This window comes from Mirounga angustirostris, unplaced genomic scaffold (assembly GCF_029215605.1).
Source record: "Mirounga angustirostris isolate CCGP_5_RB_7025 unplaced genomic scaffold, mMirAng1.0.hap1 SCAF_16, whole genome shotgun sequence".
In the NCBI taxonomy this organism is placed as follows: domain Eukaryota; kingdom Metazoa; phylum Chordata; class Mammalia; order Carnivora; family Phocidae; genus Mirounga; species Mirounga angustirostris.
In genome coordinates, this window is record NW_026991724.1 from 29,459,449 (window position 1) to 29,482,076 (window position 22,628).

At 48.6% G+C, this 22,628-nt stretch overlaps 1 protein-coding gene across 3 annotated transcripts in view; it reads right to left on the reverse strand.

The window, feature by feature from the left end:
• FTO (FTO alpha-ketoglutarate dependent dioxygenase) overlaps positions 1-22,628 on the reverse strand; it is a 415,205-nt gene that overhangs the window by 34,104 nt on the left and 358,473 nt on the right. For 2 of the 3 annotated variants that reach the window (XM_064580797.1, XM_045891109.3), the window contains one exon: positions 7,994-10,329. The exons of the other annotated variant lie outside the window; for it this stretch is intronic. In XM_064580797.1, coding sequence (XP_064436867.1) covers positions 10,255-10,329 — 75 coding nt within the window. In that variant the 3' untranslated portion in view covers positions 7,994-10,254. Of the gene's footprint in view, positions 1-7,993; positions 10,330-22,628 lie in introns of those variants that run through there. 3 annotated transcript variants of the gene reach the window in all.

The window sequence follows — 22,628 nt, forward strand, 5'->3', positions numbered from 1 at the left end:
TAAGTAAAATCTTAAAAATGAAATAAAATGGCAGCCATTGTCATAGACGCATAGGGGTACATCTTGCAGTCTTATTTGCATTTCTCTAATGGCAAATGCTATTGGCCATCTTGTCATGGGCTCATTCACCACCTGCATGTCCTCTCTGTGGTTTTACAGCGGAACACCAGGTGTAGCAGCCGGCTTGTGATTTAAGCCACGTGGTAACTTCCGGAATGAGGGAACAGAGACGCTGGTCCTGTCTCCTTCCACCCCGGGCTGTGTACCCACCGAGTGTAATTTGGGGAGGGAATCATCAGGCCGTTCTGCCCTTATGTTTGTGTTTGCCGAGCACGCATACCTGGGTTAAATGTCAATGATTTGACAGCAGTGTCTTGCTGGCCTTATGACCCCAGGCCAGTGGGGTCTGAAATTGTCAACCCGAGCCCACGGCTCCAGGTCCATGTCCGCCGAGGTCTTCCAGCCTTCCCTCAACCTCCATGGGCCAAGGTGGCTTGTTGTTTGTGATTTTGCTCTCTGGAGACATTGCTGGGCCTGGGTCCCCACTGAGTGCCCCCTGCTTGGAGGAGGCCTTGCCTTGCTCCTTCCTTGGGCTGCTTCCTTGGCCTCCTGTAGACCCCTGCTTCCAAGCCCCAACCACCAGCTCTGATGCCTTGGCTACCCTCCCGGCACCTCCTTGATCGAATGCCTCTTTGGCACATGAATGTTGCTGGCCAAATTCTCCCCGGCCCCACCCAGGCTCAGCTTGGTCCTCTGCCTGCCATTGAGGTCCGCTGGGCTCATGCCAGCATACCTAAGACACAGCATCAGAGCCACGGAAGGATTCAGGATGTCGTACAACATCGGGTGTGGCAGGAACAAAGGGGAGAAGCAAGTTTGGGGAGGTGAGGCTTGGGGGAGAGGTTAGGGGTAGGTTGCAAGCTGTGGCCAGAAAGTCCTAGTGGAGATACTACCGTAGGGTGATGATCAGACTCATTTCCCTCTAACAGCCGGCCAAGGGGTGCTCACTGAGTCCTTCCTATGTGTCGGATAAAAGTTCGGTGGATTGGTAGCCAATAAATACTAACTGATCTGGGGGTAGGGAGTGTTATTCTGAGTTTGACAGAATGCACTAAAATGGAAGATTCGATGCTGTGAGCTCTTCCCTCCAGTATTTGATAGTCCACTAAGGAAGCCAAATCTGACAAGTAAAATCATATTCCTAAACTCTCCGGTGACAGAACGAGCAAAAATGGTCCACATGGAGTGACTTACAAGTGAGTCAAGGATCCGGGTGGCAAGAGAGGCCACGGGGAAGGAAGGACCCGGGGCACTCCTGCAGAGTCTGGACAGTAGAAGCTTTCGGAGGTGGAAAGAACAGAACAGCGCATCAAGGGATGGAGAACACATCCATGGACACTTGGCAACTTGGTTTCAACTCTCACGTCAGAAGGTAAATGAGCAATTTGGAATTCCTTCTCGGAAACGCTAAGAGCCAGAGGCTCCTGGGTAGGAAGTCAATTGCAGGAGAAGAGCAACAGGGTTCTCCTGACCCTTTATAATGACACATTAGTCAGCCCGGTAAGTTGGAGAGCAGAGACACCCCCCTCCCACCCCCCATCCCCGGAAGAACAAAAAATCAGAGACCAGATCACGACCTCTCCTAATGAGGCATTAGAATCATTCCCAGCCCTGCTATAGGAGCAGAGGCCTCAGGAGCACCCAGACAAGATCCTTTGCCTGTCTGCTCGGCAGTTCTACTTAGAAGCTCAGGCTGGGCTTGCTCCCCTGCAGACCTGTCCTCTGCGGAGTCGAGATGCCCAAACCTGAAAGCCAAGGGGCCGCTGTCCACTCCCTCGGGATGGCCTCCCCCGGCCTGCATCACGCAGGCATCTTTACTTCAGGAAGAGCCTTGGGTTTGGCTCTTGATTCTGTTTCGCCCCTTCATAGAGTTGCCCTCGAATGCTTCTTTTCCCATACAACGTCATTTTATAAAAACAAGGGACAGGCCAGATTTGGCCGTAGGCTGCAATTTGCTGACTCCTGCTCTAGATTTTACTACTGGGACTTTTGCTTGACCTGTGTGTTTGGGTGATCCATCTTGGCCTCTTTGATTTTAATATCCTGCACCATGAATTCCAAGGGCCTGTTTGGGTAGTTCAAAATCACCAAACTTTCGTGGACCTTTGGGGCCCCAGGGAAAAAGGATGAATGGCACACAAACTATTTTCCGACTAACAACATTTCTTCTTTCTGGGCTGGAATTGGAGGGGTAGGCCTTTCTTGTTTTTGTGAGCCATCTGGAACTGTCTTCTTCTTCAACATATTTGGGTTTATTTGGGAGGCGGGTCCAAGAATGTTCATATTTTTCCCAAATCTTAGTACACACCAGGAGCTTGAAATCCAATTCCTAGAATTTGCCTTAAATAACATAATTTCTCCCATCTGGGCTTTAACTACTCCATCTGTAAAATGGGTGCGATGTGTAAACACTTCTCTTTGGGAGATAGGCCTTTGCAAATGTGGTAAGTATGGCTTCTTTGGCCAAACTCCTTATTCTCAGGCTCTGGATTCAGATGAGCAAGGGGCTGAGATTGGAAATGCTGGTTAAGAGCAGGACAGGGACATTGTGTCTCTACCTAGCACAGAGTTTGGTATTTAGGAGGGCATCAACAAGTGTTCGAAGGATCCGTTTCGGCTAAGGTGGAAAAGATGAGTCAACCAAGTGTTGGCAATATGGCAGCCCAAGGCAGGCCCGGGGCCTTAGCTCTCGCTTCCCCACCTGCCTCTTCCACCTTGAGCTCAACGAGTTTTGCCCCAGTGAGGAGGCCCCTGACAGAGCCACACTTCCGCTGCTCTGCGTTGGCAGACTTTTGCTGGCCCAAGGCTGTCAAATTCACTTCGATGTTGGCCTCAGCTGGGGCTTCATGCTTTCAGAAAAATTTCCCCCACTGCCTTTCACTTGAGGTCCTTGGCAGGGATGCCTCTCCCATTCTGCACGCACAACTCACTTAATGGGCACAAAGAAACGGGAGAAAGCTCGGGAAAAAAAAAATAATAATAACAACCCGCCCCAGTCTAAACCTTGGGAACTCTAACAGGGTCTGCATCTCTTTAAAAACTATACACAGACATTTCTGGTCGAAGTGAAACCATGCTTTTCACAGAGAACTGGAGACAGCAAATGAAGCCTTAGTCATACACAGTTAGTTTCAAACTTATGTTCCTGCTCACAGGGAGAAATCAATGTACAGTATATTAAAAACAATCACTGTGGCCCTTCAATGATCCAATAGTTTAGCTTTGAATGCATTCAAGCTAATGGGAGCTCTAATGGCTTCTGACAGATCATTCCATTGATCAAGAGGCATGTATGAAATACGCTGCCTACTAAACTCTGTTTTGATTTCGAGAAAAGAAAACTAAACGTCCATGGTAAACAGCGCTTGATTGTTCACATGCTCACCGAGGGGCCGCTCCGCCTGACCCTGCTCGGGAGCCGCGGAGGGGAGGACAATGGGAATCCTATATACCTGGCCTGCTTTTTCCCCGGCTCTAATCAAGGCGTAATCAACTGGAAATCTCTGTCTGAAGCGTTGGGGGGCGGGGGGCAGGAGGGTGACCAGAGGACCAGTTTTCTGTGCTGGACGAGTTATGAGGGGTAGCTTGAGCTGCTCTGAGAAACTGACTCAGCCCTTCTGGGGTGCTGGGGTTGCGAGGTTAACTGTGCGCACTCCAAAGTGAAAAATGGGATTCCCTATTGGGAAGGACGGGCGGGGTTTTCAGCAGGGGATGACAGTTTTGCAAAGAAACTAAAGAAAGCATGCTCCCTCCATCTCAGTGCCCTGGCGCTGAACATACCTATCTGCAGGTATGGGAATTTTTGCAGGATGCATGGGATCTGAAAACAGATTTAACTTTTTTTTTTTTTTTTTTTTAAGTAGACTCCATGCTGGGTGTGGCTTGAATTCACAACCCTGAGATCAAGACCTGAGCTTGAGGTCAAGAGTCAGCTGTTTAACCTTTTAACCGACTGAGCCACCCAGGCGCTGTGGGGTCTGAAAAACTTTCAAAAGGGGCCGTGACACTGTTCTTTGAGACTAGTGTGCAGAAGGCGTTCACACTCCCCCCATGTTCTAGCCGCCTGTGGGGGGTCCGCACTGTGAGCCGAGCACTGCTGCTGTGTTACTCTGGCCTTGCAGGAGGGAAGCTGATGGAAATGTACGCCAGTCCTTCCGTTGCCCACCCGAATCCAACCGATCTCACAGAATAATCATAATCTTGCTTCCTTGCCTTTGCACGGGGCTTCAGCGTTTACAGGCCGTCTCCATCCGGGGTGCCCCGCGCAGTGCCCAGAAGCTTCTCCCGAGGGGTTTGATTCTGCTTGCCGACCCTCTCCTTGTTCCAGAAGCTGGGAAGGGCAAGCAGGATGCCCTTGAACATGGGCACCGCTAAAGGGCATGCTGATCCCTGGTCTTTTCTTTCATCTCTAACACCGGGCAAGGCTGCAGAGGGCCTGAGCGTGGACCGTCGCTAACTAAGCTGGTCCGAATGGCTCAGAGCGCACAGGGTCCGGAACCACCACTGGGCTTCTCCTAAACTTCCCGCAGCATGGCCTTGACCTTCCGGTCCCCACGCGCTCGGCACTTGCCATGGCTCTGCAGGAAGCCACCGCACTTACCCGATTAAAAGCAACAGGAAACCCCCCACGCTGGAAGCCACTTCATTTGTATTGGTGCCATGTTTAGTCAGTGGCTTTTGTAAAATTGATGAATTTTGTCTAAAGGCAGGTGCAGACAGGAAAACAGATCTGTATCTGCTGTTATCCATTTAGCCTGACACACATGTGCGGAGGAAACTATTTTACCTCGATTCTTTCAGGACTGATGAAAAGTAAATGCAAGCCAAGTCATGAACTGCATCATTGGAAAAGAATCACTGAGTCTAAGGCTGGGAGTTAATTAAGGCTTCCCTCCCCTTGAAACAGACTGACCCTGGTGCTCAGACATTCAGAGTCAATAAACAATTGTTGTACACAGATCATCCATTAGAAGGTGATGGCAAGAATTTTTTAAGCAAATCTCAAATTGCAGTGGGTGACCTAATCCTGCTGGAGTAATGGCAGGACTGGAGAATCATTTTTCATAGGATCTCATTTATAAAAAGTTCCAAGCCATCTGCCTAGGAAAAAAACGGAAGCTGTGAGGGGCAAATGGGAACATGGAGGCGGTCACGTGTTACTCTGGCACGAAGGACGAGACGCGATGTGAATCACTTAACGTGAGCGACCTTGGTGACAGCGCGACCCAGTGAGCTAGGCGTTACCATCATCCCGTTAAATACACAAAGACTGGGGCATAGAGAGGTCAAGGGACTTGCCCAAGTCCCAAAGCTACCATGGTTATCATAGGAAACTGGGATAACAAACATTATAGCTCATGCCTCACTGAAGACCTGCTACTCCAGGCACTTTGTATGCACAGTATTATTTTTAAAGATTTTATTTATTTGAGATAGAGACAGAGGGAGAATCAGACGCCCCGCTGAGCAAGGAGCCCGATGCGGGGCTCGATCCCAGGACCCCAGGATCATGACCCGAGCAGAAGGCAGCCGCTTCACCGACTGAGCCCCCCAGGCGCCCCTATGCACAGTATCAAATCTACACAACGACATCAGGTGGTAGATCCATTACTATGATCCCCATTTTGTAGATAAGAAAACACAGGTTCGAAAGGATGGTAGCCTTTGGGTCACACACAGGACCAGGATTCAAAGTGGGGAAGCCAGCAGCCAGAAGCCTCGACTGCCACCCAGGAATCAGAAGGAAAGCTGATCGATGCTAGCGGGATAAATCGAACGGGGGCGCAGAGGAGACGCGTTTTCGACCTGTGCGAAGGGGCTGGGGGTGAAGGGCTGTGGGCAGGGCTGCCGGGGAGCCAGGCTGCAGTACGCACGGGGCGCTGGACACAGGCTTTCTCTTTACTAGTAAGAGTCCGGCAGAGAAGCAGACCCTGCAGACGCTTTCCTGGGGCCCCCAGTCGGCCCGGGAACATATGGGGGTCTCTCCGGTGAGTGCGAGAGAGGCCGGTGTATCCTTTCCTGGCAGCCGGGGAAGCCGGCCTCCGGGTCCCAGCAGCTGCAGGTGCCCCAGTCCTGCAGGAAGTCATTACCTGCGCCTCTCCCGCCTCTCCCCTTCCCCACCCCAGCTTCTACGGCGGCCTGGCGTCCCTGCGGCCGCTCCCAACAGCACAACCGGGCCTTTCCTCCCCCTTTATGGTTGTCAAATTGATTTCACCACCGTGGTACCTATGGCTCTCAATGAGACTTAATTAAAAATACCATTTAATCACAAAGTAACAAAGGCAAACGGGATAAATGGCATTACCACATCAGCACATCCTGATCCGCTCTCTCCTCTCCTGCTCAAGCTGTTGGAAGGAGAATTGCCTTTTCAAATAAGAATCCCCCTGTCTTCCATGCACTTGCCTCTGACAGATCTCCAGAATAAACAGTATTTAGCGTGGCATGGATCCAAATGTATGCAATTTGCCCAGTGGTAAAATCAGTCTTAACTAGAGCAGGGAAGGGAAAAAAAAAAAAAACCAAAACCAGTTGCATTCGAAAATAACCTTCCCCTGAAACAGGCAAAAACCCTTCTGCTGAAGGTGGGGTGTCCATTAAATAGGGCCTGTGGAATCTCATTTCCAACATCCCTCAATTCAGTTGGTGACGGATTTAGAAGCTTATTACTAAAATTGTGTCACAAGTGATGCCATGACCCCGCTCTTTTCTGTCTAGCAAGCTCCCCTGACAGGGAAGCTGGGGCCGCAGGAGCTGCTGGGGTGAGGCAGCAGGGCGGGGCACCCCTCATGCACCCAGAGGGGCCCCCAGCACAACCTCCCCATCTCAAGGTCTCGGCCAGCGCGTGGGAGTCCCAGTTAGAACGCTGTGCCTTTGGACGGACCGTCTGCTCTCTCGGGGAGACCCTGGAGTCCGGGCTAGCCGGCACCATCTCACGTGGACCCCGTGGGTGTTTCTCCGGTGCCTGGAACCAGGTCCACGCGCCCCCCAGGCTGCATCTCCCCCACTCCTGGTTACCCTGCTTCGGCCACGAGAGTGGCCGGTTTCTTCCTTGGCACCTGACTGCCGCACTTTCCTGTGCACGTCCCTGTCCCCTGCTTTCCCTGACCTCCTGATCTGAGCCACCCTTCGTTAGTCCCCAGCAACGCTGTGTCCCCTACCTCACCCAGTGGGCTCCCTTCCAGCACTTACGACCATCTGAAACCGTCTTGTTACTGATTTGCTGGTTTACCGTCTGTCTCCCTACTATTTTGGTCACTGCGTGTCCCCAGCACTCGGTATGGGGGTTGGCACAGAGGAGCCCTTGGAAGGCAGGGACGGGTCCTTGGACGTCCAGGGCTCACCAAGCCCGCTGAGCGGTGCTAGGTGGTCAAGGAAGGTTTGTGGGAGGGCAGTAGGGAGGGGAGGTCAGGAGCATCTTAGTGCATCGGGACCTCTCCAGAGAGCTGGGACCAGGGGGTGGGCAAGCCGGGCAGGAAGCAAGGGGTGGGGGGCCTGCTGATTCCAGGTGGTCTGGGGGCTGTCCACTCCCTCAACCCCACAGGTGGCCCATGTTCCCAGGAAAGTCCTCCCCTAGCTGTCAGGGGCAACAGGCCTTCCTTTGGCCTTGCAGGAACTGAGCTGATGGCCACTGCCCCCCCATAGCCCCCTTCATATTGTCTCCCTCCTTCTACCCACCTGACACCTCCCCGCAGAGCATACGTCATCCTCACCCACGCCGAGCTCACCCTTGCTGAAAGCCATCACCTCTTCTGCGAAAATGAGATCTCACCTTTCGGATTCACTCTAGGTAGTGGTTTCTCCCACCCTGGCAGTGCATCACCTGGCCCCGCCCGGAGGACTTCGAGAACCATCTCTGCCTAACCCTACCCAAGCCAAGGAAGCAGGCCCACCCACTAGCGTTGCGAGCGGAAAAGAGCAGGACCTCTCTCAGTTTCTTATCTTATCCTTTTAATATTTTTATTGTTTATGAATGTTTTATCACGTACAAGACATTACTACAAGGAGTCCACAAATAGAGCTCAAGAGTAATACACACATGGGGGAAAGCACTAAACATGATTACCTATTTCTCCCGTAGGGGTGCAAGCAAGCAGGTGTGGAGAGTGCTGACCACTAAGGGTCAGGGTGATGATAAATGATAACAGGGAGCACCCAGGGCCAGGGAGGGCTCACGTCCCCCCCGCAGAGCGAGAAGACGCCACCTAGCTCGTTGCCACGCCAGGACGGAGGGCGAGAGCTGCTAGATGTTCTGAGTTCTAGAGAGAATGCACACGTTGGTACTTTGTAGGGAATCTCCCAATTCCGGAATATGGGCACCTCATGAAACGTAACACAGGACAAGCACGGGCGGTAAATACAGCAGCAGAGGCTACGCGGCCCGGGCCCCGGGGCTGTGATTTCTCGGTGTCACACGCTCCGTACCTCCCGGAAAGCATGTCATCTCCACGACAGCCCGATGAGCCCGCACTCCCTCTCTCCTTCACCGACGGGGCTCAGGGCATCAGGGAATTCATGCATGGTCCGAGGGAACCAAGGCTCCAGACCACGAAGCCCTGGCCGCTCTGTGTCAGGCGGCCCTTTGGCGGTCAGCCAGCTCCGTGGATGTGAACGCCACCTTGAACCCGGGGGATTCTGATGGCCGGAGAGAGTCTGCTTCTCCGTGCGCCCCCCTCAGCGGGCAGAAGAGCCTTTCAGCTTCCACACTACGGTAAACCACTACAAGAGAAGGCCCCGGGCTGGGGTGAGGGGCTAACTATTCTCGCGATTTCTGGGGTCACCACAGGGCAGGAGCCAAGCCAGAAAGGGAGAGATGTGACAATGGCGTCACGAGACAAAATCAGCACGAGGGCAGAGGAAGGAGGGGAGGACGCCTACATCGGGTCAGCTCACGGATACAGAAGAATACTAATATTTATTGGGTAGCTAACTACCTGTCAGAAGTTGTTCTACACCTGTAGCTAGGTTATTCTGTTTACTCTTCCCCTTGTGAGTTGGTGCCTTTAGTATCCCCGTCATATGGGTAAGGAAACTGAGGCACAGGGACACGCCAAAAGTCACGGAGCCAGTGCGCATTTTGATCCAGGCACTTTAAAGCCAGGGCATACGTGTCGCCTCTCTGATGCATGGATGTCATCAGGACGGGGCACTGGGGCTCCTCGGGCCTCGATCCCACCTGTCATTACACATGGATGAGGGAATTCTAGAAAAATGCATGTGCGGGCTAAATCCATGAAGCAATGCAAACAGGGCTGTGTCTCTTTCGTTAGCTCAGGGAAACTTCCCAATGACAGACGTCAGGTGTATTTTAATTTCCACCACCTCCTCATTCCTGGGGGCAGAGTACAGAACTCATAACTCGGGCTTCTACTTAGGTCAGGCTCACAGAAGGGACAGTGGCCGCTCTCCAATGACGCGTTTCTCTTTTCATTCCTTCCACCTACGGGGATGGTGGCTACAGACAAGTGGAGAAGAGAATTTCCTGCTCTCAGACTTTTTAGAGAAGCGTTATCCAACAGGTCTTTCCACAATGATGAAAATGTTCTGCTTCTGTGTTGCCCAATACACGAGTCACCAGACACGTGTGGCTTTATTAAGCAGCTGAGGAACGGAATTTTTAATTACAATGGAAACTGGATTTAAGAAGCCACACCCAGCTACGGGCTACCATATTGGACAGCGCAGCCTCTAGAGGGCGTGGTGAGAAATGGGGGCGGGGATGGTATCTAGGTTCTGTCTTCCCCCGGATGACTTCAGAGTCTTCTAGAGTTTCTGAAAAGGCTGGGGAAGGTGGAAAGTAGGCTGGGATCTGCCAGAGACAGCCCACCCCTGCCGCCTCGGCCTTTAGGAGCTGAATGGCTCCCATGAAAAATCCAAGTGGGGAACAGTATTTTGGGGGCAGGTTCTTGTTTCGTACCAAATCAGATTATAACACTGTGCCATTTTTAAACATTTTAACATTCATGGGCTCCATGGCCTACTCTTTCTAAGGGGACCCAGGTTCTATGATCTAAAGGTCAAGTCTACCCATACTGCCCTTGCCCAAGCCCACGGCAAGGTTGGAGGAAGGAAGCCAAAAATCACTTTTCCTCCTGCACCTAAGACTTGTGCTCCTTCTAGGGTTTTCCTTCCAGAAGCAGACTTCTGAGTTCTGAAACGATGTCTGTGAGATCGAATGGCAGAGGCATCGAAGGATCATCCTTTTCCCAATATGGTCGACATTCTGGCTTCTGATCCACAGGTAAGGTTCGAGCAATTCGGGACTGACACCTGGAAGAGTAGGAAGAGGCAATTAACCCATGGGAAGAAATTCCTGGAAGACCCAAATTCATGGGCAGTTTGGAACGACACTGCCACATGCTCCAAAGACAATGCTTCGCAATGGTAGTGATGAAATGAAAGAATGAGCTCACCAGGCACAATGCAGGTGTTTAGAAGACAGAAGAGCTCTTCTTCGTGGTGCTGGAACTTCTTTTTCTTTTTTCAATTCCCAGCTTTGTATTATCTCTAGTGGCTCCACAGAAGCCAATCACCAGGGAAATTCAGTTACTCTGGCTTTAAAATGGTGAATTATTTTTTCATTATCTCAACTGTTATTTAAAGTGTGTGATTAAGCCATTATCAGATTTAAATGTTTGTGGGATTTCGATGTATTACTAGATTACTGGGAAAGATTAAATTGAATTTACTGCATTAAAACGTCCAAGAATAGATTAAACAATATTACGAGCCGGGATTGACTCTGGAGATTCTAGAGATTTACAAGTGTCCCAGCTTGCTGTGCTCAGAAAAAGGCACTCCAAAGAGAGACGGATTTATAAGGATATATGCAAACAGAGGTTAATAATCATTTCCACTGATGAATAGGTGGGGAAAACTTCCACAAAATTAAATTAAAAGGCTAGCAAGAGTTACTCCCTAAGGAAAACACTTAAATCACGGTTTTTATTAAATGGATTATTCATCAATAGTAGAGAAATTAATTATCATATGCAACTAAATTATAGCCTTGTAGGAAAAAAGTTGGGGCGGCATCATCCCCACCCTGGCAGGCATCTACCTCTCTGAGAGACCAGCTTATTTAAAATTGGTCTGGGAAAGCTCAGTGGCTTTAGCTTTATTCGTCAGAAAAATGAGGATCAGAGAGAATGAAACACAAATTGCAATAAGAAATGAACAATTTCCCGACTCCCTTGGAGCGCACGGCGGGGGAAGCATGTGTACCCAAAAGAAATACTAGGAGTACACTCGAGAAGGAGCTGCGTGGGTCCTTCCCCATTCCCACCTTCTCTGCATTGTTCTCGAAATCCATTAAAAAGTGGCCATCCCCAAGATCTGTCTTCTGTGGAGGACGAACTACGAAGACATCAAAGGAGGGAAGAGCCCGGCCCTATTTCCGAACCTGATGGTAGAGTAGGTTCCTAGCTAAAAGACATCTTCTTCTCTGGGGAATTATTAATGGTGAGGGGATCCCCACGGGAAAACATACTTCAACTTTATACCTATTTTCTCGTGTGGTTAATTGCTCTGCCGGCATCCTATGCACTCAATCCGTCGTACATTACACATAACATTCCAATATATCTTCGGCTCTCCGCATCAGACCCTGATAATAGCATCTGTTAACATGCACTAAGTACTATTATGTAGCACATCACTTCATAAATAATAAGATTAGCTGACCTCAGGGCCCCAAGAAGAGTAATGTGTTTAAATGTTCTCATTATTTATTTAAAACAAGAATTAAAGCAACAGAAGCTGCTTTTGACAATCCTCTTAGCATAAATATTAAACTGTTTGCACTGATAAGCCCCACACAGCGCCGAAGAACAGAGGGTGCATTCTCAGTGATAGGTGTTTGAGACGGTGCCTCTTGGGGTCGTGGTTCTGAGGGTGCGTCTCTGTCGTTCTAGCCACGGTCTCTAAATCACATGAAGGGGATGGAGGCAAATTAATATTCAGGGGGAGCTGCGACTAATTACAAAGGAACTCGGCAAGGCTTTTCAAATTGTGCTCTCTCTCTGCTTCAGGATCACAGAGTAATGCTCAATTTACTAGGTAGGGAAAGTTATTCCAAATTGAGCATCTCAACCTCTCAGCGGATAAATTATCTGCGCACACATTATCCCGGCTGGCAGATTAAAGGCCTATGATAAGTGTCGATCCACCTAGAATATCATAAGGTTTGTAAAAAGTCAATAGAGATGCTTTTTCACCTGTCAAATGGGTTTGCCCCTTCGCTTTGAGAAAGTATTAAAAATATTAAAGCCTGCTGCACAGGTTTGCTGATGCCGTGTTGTATACACTTCATCCCCCAGCTTTTCCTTTGGGTGAAGCTGCTCTGTGATTTCCTGCCCCAAACAAGGGCCTGGCTGGTGTGAGAACGACTTCCTTCCCAGGCTGGCGCTGGGAGGCATATCCTTACAATGAAAAATTCTGTAGTCCTTAAGAAAGAATAAGGCAAATTTGGATATACAAATATGAGATGAGAGATACCCAAACAGAGGGAACAGTGTGTGCAAAGGCTCTGGGTAGGAATGTGTCTGGCATGAGGGAGGCACATGAAGGTGGCCAGCGTGACTGAAAGGAGCAAAGGATGGACTGGCTACTCTCCTCACTGGCTCCCCATGGGCTGGAGGTAGAGGCCTTTGTGGGGTCTCTTCACACTCTTAATTCACAGCTTTCAAGGTCGCTTTCCAACTTCTTTTAATGCCCCGTGCTCCTTGCTGATTTCCAAAAGGTAGTGACAGGGCCCGCGCAGAGGACTCATTGTTTGAGGTGATGCTTTACCTACGGGTGAGGATGGGCCACCCCCCGCCTCAAATCCTAGTGTCTGGTTCTACATCATGCCAGACTGCGGGACTGAAAGAGAAGGGATCGAGAATGGCTTGAAGGCATAGCCCCTTTTCAGTTTCTTTCTTTCTTTTTTTTTTTTTTTAAGACTATTTATTTGAGAGAAACAGCCAGAGAGAGCATGAGCGTGGGAGGGGCAGAGGAAGAAGGAGAAGCAGGCTTCGCGGTGAGCAGGGAGCCCGATGTGGGGCTCGATCTCGGGACCCTGGGATCATGACTTGAGTCGAAGGCAGATGCTTAACCGACTGAGCCACCCAGGCGCTCCGCCCCTTTTCAGTTTTAATTCCTCCTGCTCAGATCACTCGTTCTGCCTCCTTTTGGCTCATCTCCTACGATGGGGCAGGAGGGAGGTCGAAGCGTCGTGGCGAATGGGGCGCTCTCTGCACACTGGGCACCTGCTGCTGTCTGGGGGCAGGACATCCCAGGCGGGCTTCTCACCCTTGCAAGCTAAGCCTCAACTTCCTGTCCAGTGGGAGTGAGGATGACGATGAGGAGGAGGATGGTCATAACAGTACTTATTTATGGGGTTGTTGTGAAGGGTAAATGAATTAATACATGCAGGGTGTTCTGAACAGCGCCTGAACATCGTAAGCACTCAACAGATATTAAATATTATTATCCACCGTTACTTCCACCCCGAGGACTAGTGACGGACAGATGATAATGCCAAGAATAGAGCTGTGTCGTCCCTGTGGCAACGCTCTCCCTACCCACTAACTGAGTGGGCGGCCCCTGGACCGCTCTTTTCTAGGAGAAACTCTGGAGATATGGAAGCAGCTCTTTCTGGCTCGAATCACATTGAGCCTGCGGCTGAATCCTATCACCATGTGATATGCCTGGACGCTGAGGCTTATGTGTTCAAGCTGCTACAACCTCCCAGTGACAGGCTTAAATGCTCCGATTCAGAAAGACTCAACCGTTGTATCTGAAGACCTAGAATTAATAAAAGGTGCTGTCATCAGACTTTCTAAGCGGTGGCTCTTCCAGATTGATTTGGCATTTATAGGGAAGAAAGTCAGATTGTTTCTTAGCACACATACTCTAGAGTTCCTTGCAAAATAAAGGGGCCCTAAGTTCTCTTAGGAAATGTTTTAGGAATGCTGACCACGGCAAACATTTGCAGTCTGCGTCCATCCCTACCTTCTCCACCAAGAGGACTGAAATTTTCCCTTAGGGAAATCCATCCCCTCCCCATGCCTGGCCACGTGCTTTGGGTGGGACTGTCTCCACCGCTACAGCCCGAGGAGAGCCTTGACCTTGATCCTAATGAGCACATCCCACTCTCCCAGCCACAGGAAGAGGTTTAGGGGGAGGCATATGACCCAATCTAGGGCAAGAGGGAGAGCAAAACCAGAGGACTGGTATGGGAGCTGCAGGAAAAGCCTTTCTTATCTCCTGTGAGCTATCAGGATGCACCATCTGGGAGAGCCACAGTCATTTGGCTAGGTGCAGCAAGGGGCTGGGTCCTGGGCAATATCGTTTGTAGCTGGATCAAGCCACACCTGAAGCCAGGCATGCTTAGACTTTTTTTAGTTTCAGGAGCCATGACTGAATTAGGTTTTCCTGTCACGTGCAACCAAAGAGTCCTGGATGACATGTTCCCCACCTGTCAGTTATTTCCCCGCTTTTTACTACAATATCCATTGCCACGGGCCTGCCTGCCAAGGGGATATGGACAGTCCTGTCTCTAAATTGAGATGCTGCTGCTGACACAGCATAGTGTATGCGGGGATCATCCAGGTATGAAAGCAGGAAAACACTGGCTTTTGGTTTTGGTTCCAACGGTATGTCTATTTGGGACAAATGCCTATCCAGAAAACAAGGGTGTGCTGGTATCATCCAAATAGGTCTCTGCATGCAAATAAACCAGTTTCAATGACCACAGCTGGATGACGTTTCTCAAGAAAGTTAAAAAAAAAAAATTCCCCAAAACTCAGTGTTCCCAAGGAGAGTAGATCATTCTGGACCCACCTAAGCAGTAAGAAAGTTCTCTTTTCTCTTTCGACTTTGTCCTCTCTATTCCCATCCTAAAGCAAATCCTATTTTTCATGCTTCTTTGGCTAGCAAATAAACTTGGATCAAACCAGAAACCCTGACCCCTTTCATGAAGCATTATAAAGGGAGCAAAGGAAAATAATAAACACGTCATCTCTCTCCCTCCCAAATTCACATTTTTTTGAGATTCCAAGGACTCTGTGAGCCACCCCGCAAAACTCTCACTACGTAGGAATGGTTCTCCCTGAACGACCTGGTGTCCTAACAGGAAGCAACTGAGAGATGTCCCACTGGCTGGCCCGGTAGCAGGCTGCCCAGAGGTCCCCCTTCTCTGCCCACAGGTGTCACTCACATGGGGCCTCCGGACCCCTGATTTCCCCCAGGGCCACACTTGCATCTGGGTGATCGGGATGGCGACTACATTAGTGAACACTGGTCGCCATGCTAAAATTAACCACTTTAGCTAAAGTGTGTGTTAATTATGGGTATGCAAGCAGTCAATAAAAGGTTAATGCAAAAGTCAAAGGATAAATTTCTTCCCTTATTGCACCACTTCACAGACTAAATGACTAACATTATACTTTGTGTTTTTAATCAATAGGTTTTATAGTAATGTGCTGGCCATTGATTTTAAGAAAACATATACGGTCTTCCTCCTTGTCCCTAAATTTTGCAACAAATAAAGAAGGACAGGTAACATTTCCATAACTCTTGGTGACGTGATATAGATTTCAGGAGAAAGGATTCCTGCTAAGAGAGTCATCAAGATAAGCAAGCTTAAAAAAAAAATACAAAAAATGAGAACTTGATGGGGACATATTACCAGGCACACACCGTTGAGGAGACAAGAAAAATAAACTCCTAAGAGGTAATTCTTTAATGGGAAACAGGAGAGCAAAGAGCAACTCCTGCTTAAAACAATTACATTTTGTACGCTGTTTAAACAAAAGACTCTGAATCCACAGCACTGTCTTAATTTGATTTTTTACAACCTGAGAGAGATGGGGGAGGTGGGTATTCAATCCCCATTTCGAGTGAGGGCTGCCTTACCCACGGTTAACAAGGGGGGAATGGGGGAGCAGGGGCTGGGCCCGGCCTGGGCATCCGGCTGGCTACCCCTTCCACAGCGTTCCATTGTTCTCATGTGCTTCTGTTTGGACTAAAACGGGCCCCGTCCCCAGACTATTTAGCTGTTCTTGACAAATTTAGATATTCAGGAGATTCCAAACCATTTCAGGGCAAAAGGAGGAGCAAAACTGTTTTTTTTTTCCCTTCAGGTTCTAGAAGAACTATTATCACAGCAAACGACTGACAAAACTTCCTTTTCGCTCTGATGACTTGGCAGTTCTTACGGCATAAGCATCTATGGTTTATAGAAATGAAAGATACATGTTCATCTTTTAGGAGCATAAGCTGCCTCTAATTATATTCCTGGGGTGACCTTGAGAAAAATCGCTCAACCTCTTCGTCTCCTCTGCTGTTACATGAAGTTAATGCTTCTCTGCTTCACCGGGTTATGGGAAGATAAAACCAAATAGGTCCATAAAAGCCCTTTAAAATAGGTAAAACACCACACAAATGTGTAATTATGACTCAATATCCCTTTCCTCTCTGTACAGATACAGGTCCTGCTTTAAAAACCCGGCTGATTATGCAATGTTGGCCAGAGGTGCTCGTAACGCTTATAAATAAAAATGAAAGAGCTCACACTTCTAAAGACTGGAATGATTTAAACGAACAACTTCACCAGAAAATACCCAGTGAACTAAAAAAGTGCACTTCTCTCCAAGTCAGAGTTCTTTCCAGAATTGTAATTTACAAGGAGGAGCTGACCGTCATTCCGGCTGATGAACAGGAGTCTGTCTTAGGCTATCAGCCCCATCAGAATGCACTCCCTTAAACCATATAAGCCAGCATGGAGCCTTTGGAGGCCTTGCTCACGCAGCCTACAACTGGTATGGCCTCACATTAAATCTACATTTAACTTGCAAAACCCAACTGGCTGGATCAGCATGGAAACAGCAGGAAGTAATGAGGTAATGGGGGCAACCATCTCCTCTATGGCCTTTTATGCTGTGGAGGGAGCAGGAGACCAACAGAGGGCACGAAGTTTTCTCTGTTCTTCCCATTCTCTTTGGGACCATGAGTCACAGCATCTGGCCCTCCAGGGGGATTCCGGTGTTCAAATCTAAGTATTTTTCATATACCATCCCATCTAAATCCCTGACGGTACTTTATGTACAGTTTCAGGGATTTTCACACGTCATTCTGACTCTCGGTGAGGTCTACCTTGAACACGACATTCCAGATCGAACCTTGAGGGAGCGGCCACTCCTCACTGGGCTGTTTCTCATGCTTTGCCCCAAATAATCTGTCTTTGTCAGTGGTAAGAAGAGTTTGTGGTCCAGTTTATAATAATCTCGGCTTGACACTCCAAGTCCTTTCAAAAGAAGTGAGCTAACACATTTATAATTTGTCTTCTCGGACTTTCTGTCATGGCCATCACGGCACTGTGGGCCCCTCTAAAAACAAACAGCAGCAATGGCCTATGACCGATAGGCAAAGCTGGTGTTATAAAAGAGGCTTCTTAAATGGCTAGAACTCAGTTTACCCACTGCAGAACTACTAAGGAAATCCAACTGCTAAATGAGTTTCAACAAAGGACACGTTCACTTTCTCTTTGAAAGGCTTTTAACCTCTTGCCTCTGGACCACATGTTAATGTTTCCAGATCAGTAAAGTCAACACACATCAGAGCGAGGAAAAGCCAAACTTTGGCCCACAGGTCAGCTTTTTTTTTTTTTTTCCTTTTCTTTTTTTTAGGTCAATGTACCTTTCTAGTTGGTAGTAGTTTTCAACCATGACCACTTGAGAGAGAAGGCTTGGCTTCACTTCTAGTTGTGTAAGAATCTACTCTGGGGGTTCACACTTCAGGGAAGATGTGAAGAGCCTAACAGAAGAGTCTGCTGAGGTGGGTTAAAAACCAAATATCCCCAAAATGCTTGTGAATGCTTGTGAATGCTTGTGCCATTAAAGCCATATGGCCATCTAGCCATTTTTTCCAGAAATCGTTGTGCTGTTCAGCATGGATAACCCTCCTGTCTGGATCTTATAGGCAGTCAGCATATTCACAGGGTACCAAGCGTGGGTCCATACTGTCTACCCAACTGGGAAGAGAAGGGAATAGCACAGGCCATGGCCCAGCTGCTGGAAATGACTTGTGTTTTCTACCTTCGTTTGGAACTCAAAAGGCACTTTCCACATAAACAGTGGTTTTCATGGTTCCCAATTCTTCTACTACCTATGATTTCTCTGAAATGGCACATTAATATACTTTATAGCCCAATAACCATGACCATCAGCATTTTTGGTTTTATTTTGTTAAATGAAAAAAAAAAAAAAAAAAACCCACAAAACATTTAGAGTTCCAACTTGGGACTCCAAGGAGAAATTTCCTTTGATAAGGGTTTCCCACCCTTCTGGCTCATGGAATGAGGGCTTCTTTCCACTCCAAACACTGCTAAGAGCTTCTCTGGCCAATGGCAAAGCCCCATCAAAGAGGAGAAGACTCTGGGGTAAGGATAAAGGTGCCCAGTTAGTACCTCTGGGAGGTCAGGAGATGAAGAGACATGGGTCACAAGAGCCTCTTGCCGGTATAAAAATCGGGGCTATGTTTTGGTGATGGAATGGCTCCAGGCCACGGTCACACTTTCTTCCAGGCCCAGGAGGGCCAGGCCCTTTCCCCTTCTACTGCCGGTATCAGCCGCCTCCTCCACAGCTTCTTCCCAACCCATGTGGTGACACTGTGTAAGCCTCACGTCTCCTTACCCCTCTGAAACTGCTTGCTTAAAAATTTCAGATCGTGTTTGTTGCTGTGGGAGACAACGATAAAGAAATTCTGTCTTATGCCAATGCTCCTCCGGTGTTGTCTCTCTCAGATCAAAGGGATAGTAATAATGCTAACAAAAACATTACAAATAGCCAATAATAAATACTGAGTGCCAGGTACTTTATACATCTATTTAAATTAACGTTGGTCCTCAAAATGGAAAGTGAGGCCCAGAAGATTAACTAACTCGTCCTAGATTTCACAGCCAAACAAAGGACAGAGTCAGGTTTTGGCAAAATTGCCTGACTCCAAACCTCAAGCTCTTTGCACTATTCCAAAATGCCAACATCAAAAGGATCACTTTGGGCCCTTGTTAAAAATACGGTTTTCCAAAGACACCTAGCCCCAAGTCAGACCCTCCAGAGGAGGGTCCGGTCAGTCTGAATTTTCACAGGTGACTCTTCGGATCAGGCCAGTTTGCACCAAGTTAACCTGCCACAAAGGGCCACAAAGAAGCTAAAGTAGAACATGGAGGGGCGACACGTGGGCCCATAAAGAACTCGCACTATATTCATGTCCATCTCAGAGGACACCAGACTCAGAGCTGGCTCTTGCAGACAAGCGACTTGGCCCCTTAAGCAAGCAACAGGTGACTTCCCGGGATCCGGCACACAGGACAGGTCTCTTGCAGTCCTTCCCTTCCTTCAGGGACTCTGACAGGCCTGGGGAACCACTTAATACGTGAGACTACTTGGCCCACCGCTGGGGTGTACAGCCAGGGGGTGGAGGGTTGAGAACAATTTCATCCCCAGGTCCATTTGTCGGCTTGCTGGTGCCATAATCATAGTGATGAATGGGCTACCTTGACAGCTCGACATTTAGGAGCTGCTGACCTTTGCTCTCTGGTCACATGATAGGGTCACCTGAAACTTGCCTGACTTCTACCTGGTCAAGGGTAACAATATAAGGGTCAACTAGGCTGGACGATTATATGTATCCAGTCTGAGCCCACTTGGTCAGGAGCTTTAAGAGAGGCCGGGTTGGGTTCCCTGGCTCACAAAGCTATGGAATCACTGCAGATATGCGCCCGACAAAAGATATACAATTTCAAAGCAGTCTAGAGTAACTTTCCTTGCGAGGGAATAGAATGAACTCATTATTTTTAAAGGGCAACAATGAAAACAAACACTTTGGAGGAAAATATATTCTGCCAGTGACTCGACCATTGGGAGGGAAGTGGAGAGGCACAGGTCTTAATGAGTGGTATTAATGCTCTCCTTGCAGCTTGGCAGAAGGTCCAGTTTGATGCAATTACTGGAACGAAACCCCCACCGGCTAGTCTCAAGCCCTCCTTTCAGCCAGAGAATACGGCTTCTCCACTGTCCGGTCAGCACAGGACCCCACAAGGGACCATGATGGACAAAAGATAACCCTTTCCCAATTTCAGGGCACCCCTGTCACCTGAAACTTAAGTCAAGTTTGCATGGGACAGTCTCAAACTTCACAAAGATTCCAGAACGACATATAAGCAGAAATTCAAGGTGGCTGTGATTTTTACATGGACTGTCACATTAAAAAAAAAATTATATATATTTCTTCTTACGGATCTGAAGATGTTTGCTTTTTGGCTATCTGGTTAAATTCCATTTACTCCCGATCAGATAATAATGGTCACGTAGGTCATGAATACAGTGCTGCAGACGAAAGCTAAAGGGCCAATGTCATTGATTTGCAGACTCTAGAAACTTCATAACCCATGCAAGAAGCAGGCATTATGGAGAAATCTGATTTACATCAGAAGCCGGGTTCCTACAAAGGATTTTCACCCTACTCCCCGCCTGCCCCGCCAGCAAAGTCAAAGACCGACAGACAGACAGCCACTGGAGCCTAATCCACTCATACTCTTGAGAGATGAGCAAAGCAAAGGACAATGGTTTACAGAATAAAAGGCCAGCTGTTCTGACTTTGGGATGCTCATTTGAGTTGTAAGCTGTGAAATAAATTTGAGTTGATGGTTCCCCATCTGCTCACCTGTCAGTCTATCTCCACTGTACCACTGTTTTTAGAAATACTTCCGTGTAACCCGCTTAATTGGTTTGGGGATGCCGAGAAACATCGCTCAGGTTTATTTTAACCTTATTCCGAGCATGAGGCTACTGGGCCTTTGTTTCTCTCCTCTTCTTTAAAGAGTACTCACTAACGGGTCAAGAGCACGCACAGTAGAAAACCCAGTGTAGCCCAACACCGACAGTGTGGGGCGGTCAAATTCAGAACTAGAAAATGGGGGGCCGAAATGAAATGCCAATACCAGCCTGCTGATGAGCTTATGCTCCACGCTGGCTTAAAAGCTGAGGCAAAGTCAAAATTCTTACAATGGTGCGCATTGTAAGTCCCTTTGTGATCTCTACCCCTTCCCCACTGGGTTCTCTGGCCCTCCCTCCTTCCGCTTGTCCCCTTGTTCCCTTTGCCCTGGTCTGTAACTGGCTCATGTGCTCTTCCCTGAACAGGCAAAGAACACTGTCAGGACATTAGTATCTGCTGCTTCTTCTACCTTGAAAATTCTTCCCCCTAAGGCCTCCCTGTGGCTTGCTCCCCCACTGCTCAAACAGAATCCAATCAGTGAGGCCTATCTTGACTGCCCTTCCCAAGACAGCAGCAACCCCCTTCCCTCCAGCCCCTGGCCCAGCACTCCCCATCTTCTTTCCCTGCACTATTTTTCTACACAACACCTGGTACCATTTGGTGTGTGTGTGTGTGTAAAATGAACTCCCCAAAGACAGGGATTTCTGCCGTCTCTTCCAAGCCCAGAGCAGAGTTTGGCACGTTGCAGCCACATTAAATACAGTAGAATGCACAGAAATGATCGAGAACAACTTGCATCTGAACCTACTTCTTTAAAATAGAACTGATTTCCCTGCTACACAACCAATTGTCTAGTGATGATAGTCAAAGTCTGAGGCACAATCAGAGGAGGAATAATAATACCATGACTAGCCACTGACAAGGAGGACCGTACGGGAGAAAGAACGTCGGAGGGGTGGGATTCAAGCTCCAGTCCCGCCACTACCTTACCCTGTGACCTGGGGCAAAGCCGTGGCTTTCTGGTCACCAGGACTCAGGTCTGTAAAATGAAGGGTTGAGCTAGACAATCCTTAAGGTTTCTCCCATCTCTAGAAAACTGGGATTTTACATATCCATATAGTTAACCTCCACATACCTTATCTCGTGTGACCCTCACTACGAGGGTAGGAAGGAGGGATGTCACCCAGTTTGGGAGACAATGAAGCCAAGGCCTCGCTCCAGGTCACGTGGCCAGTAAGTCACAAAGCTGGGACCCGAACTGAGGTCATGGCTAGGCCAGCATTTTTCTGTTTAGCTGCATTTCCTCTATTGGTTGAACTGAAAAGTACTCCCAGTCACTGTTACTCTGATTCATAAACTACTTTTGCAGGCAAGTCCTAATTCATTCATTCAACAGATATTTAGGAGGTACCAGGATCTAGAAATATCAAAGTGAACTAGGACAAAATCCCAAGTTTCATGGAGGTTACCATCTGCTGGGGGGACAGAGAATAAGCACGTGTATCAGTTAGAAACTTTGCATGGAGCTACCAGCAAGAGGGCCCGGAAACAACAGTGGCTACAGGAGATGGAAGTTTATTTTTCTTTCACATCTCAGGAGTTTGAGGAGGTCACAGGACAGCAGTCCAGAGATACCTAGGACCCAGGCTATTCCATGTACTTTTTGGCCCTGCTGTTCTTAGCTGACACCGACCATCCTCAAGCTCACCTCATGGTCCTGGGTACTCCAGCCACTGCATCTTGAGTCCCAGGAAGCCCCAGGGAGCAGGAGAGAGGATAGAGGGGGGAAAATGTGCGCTTACCTCCTCTTT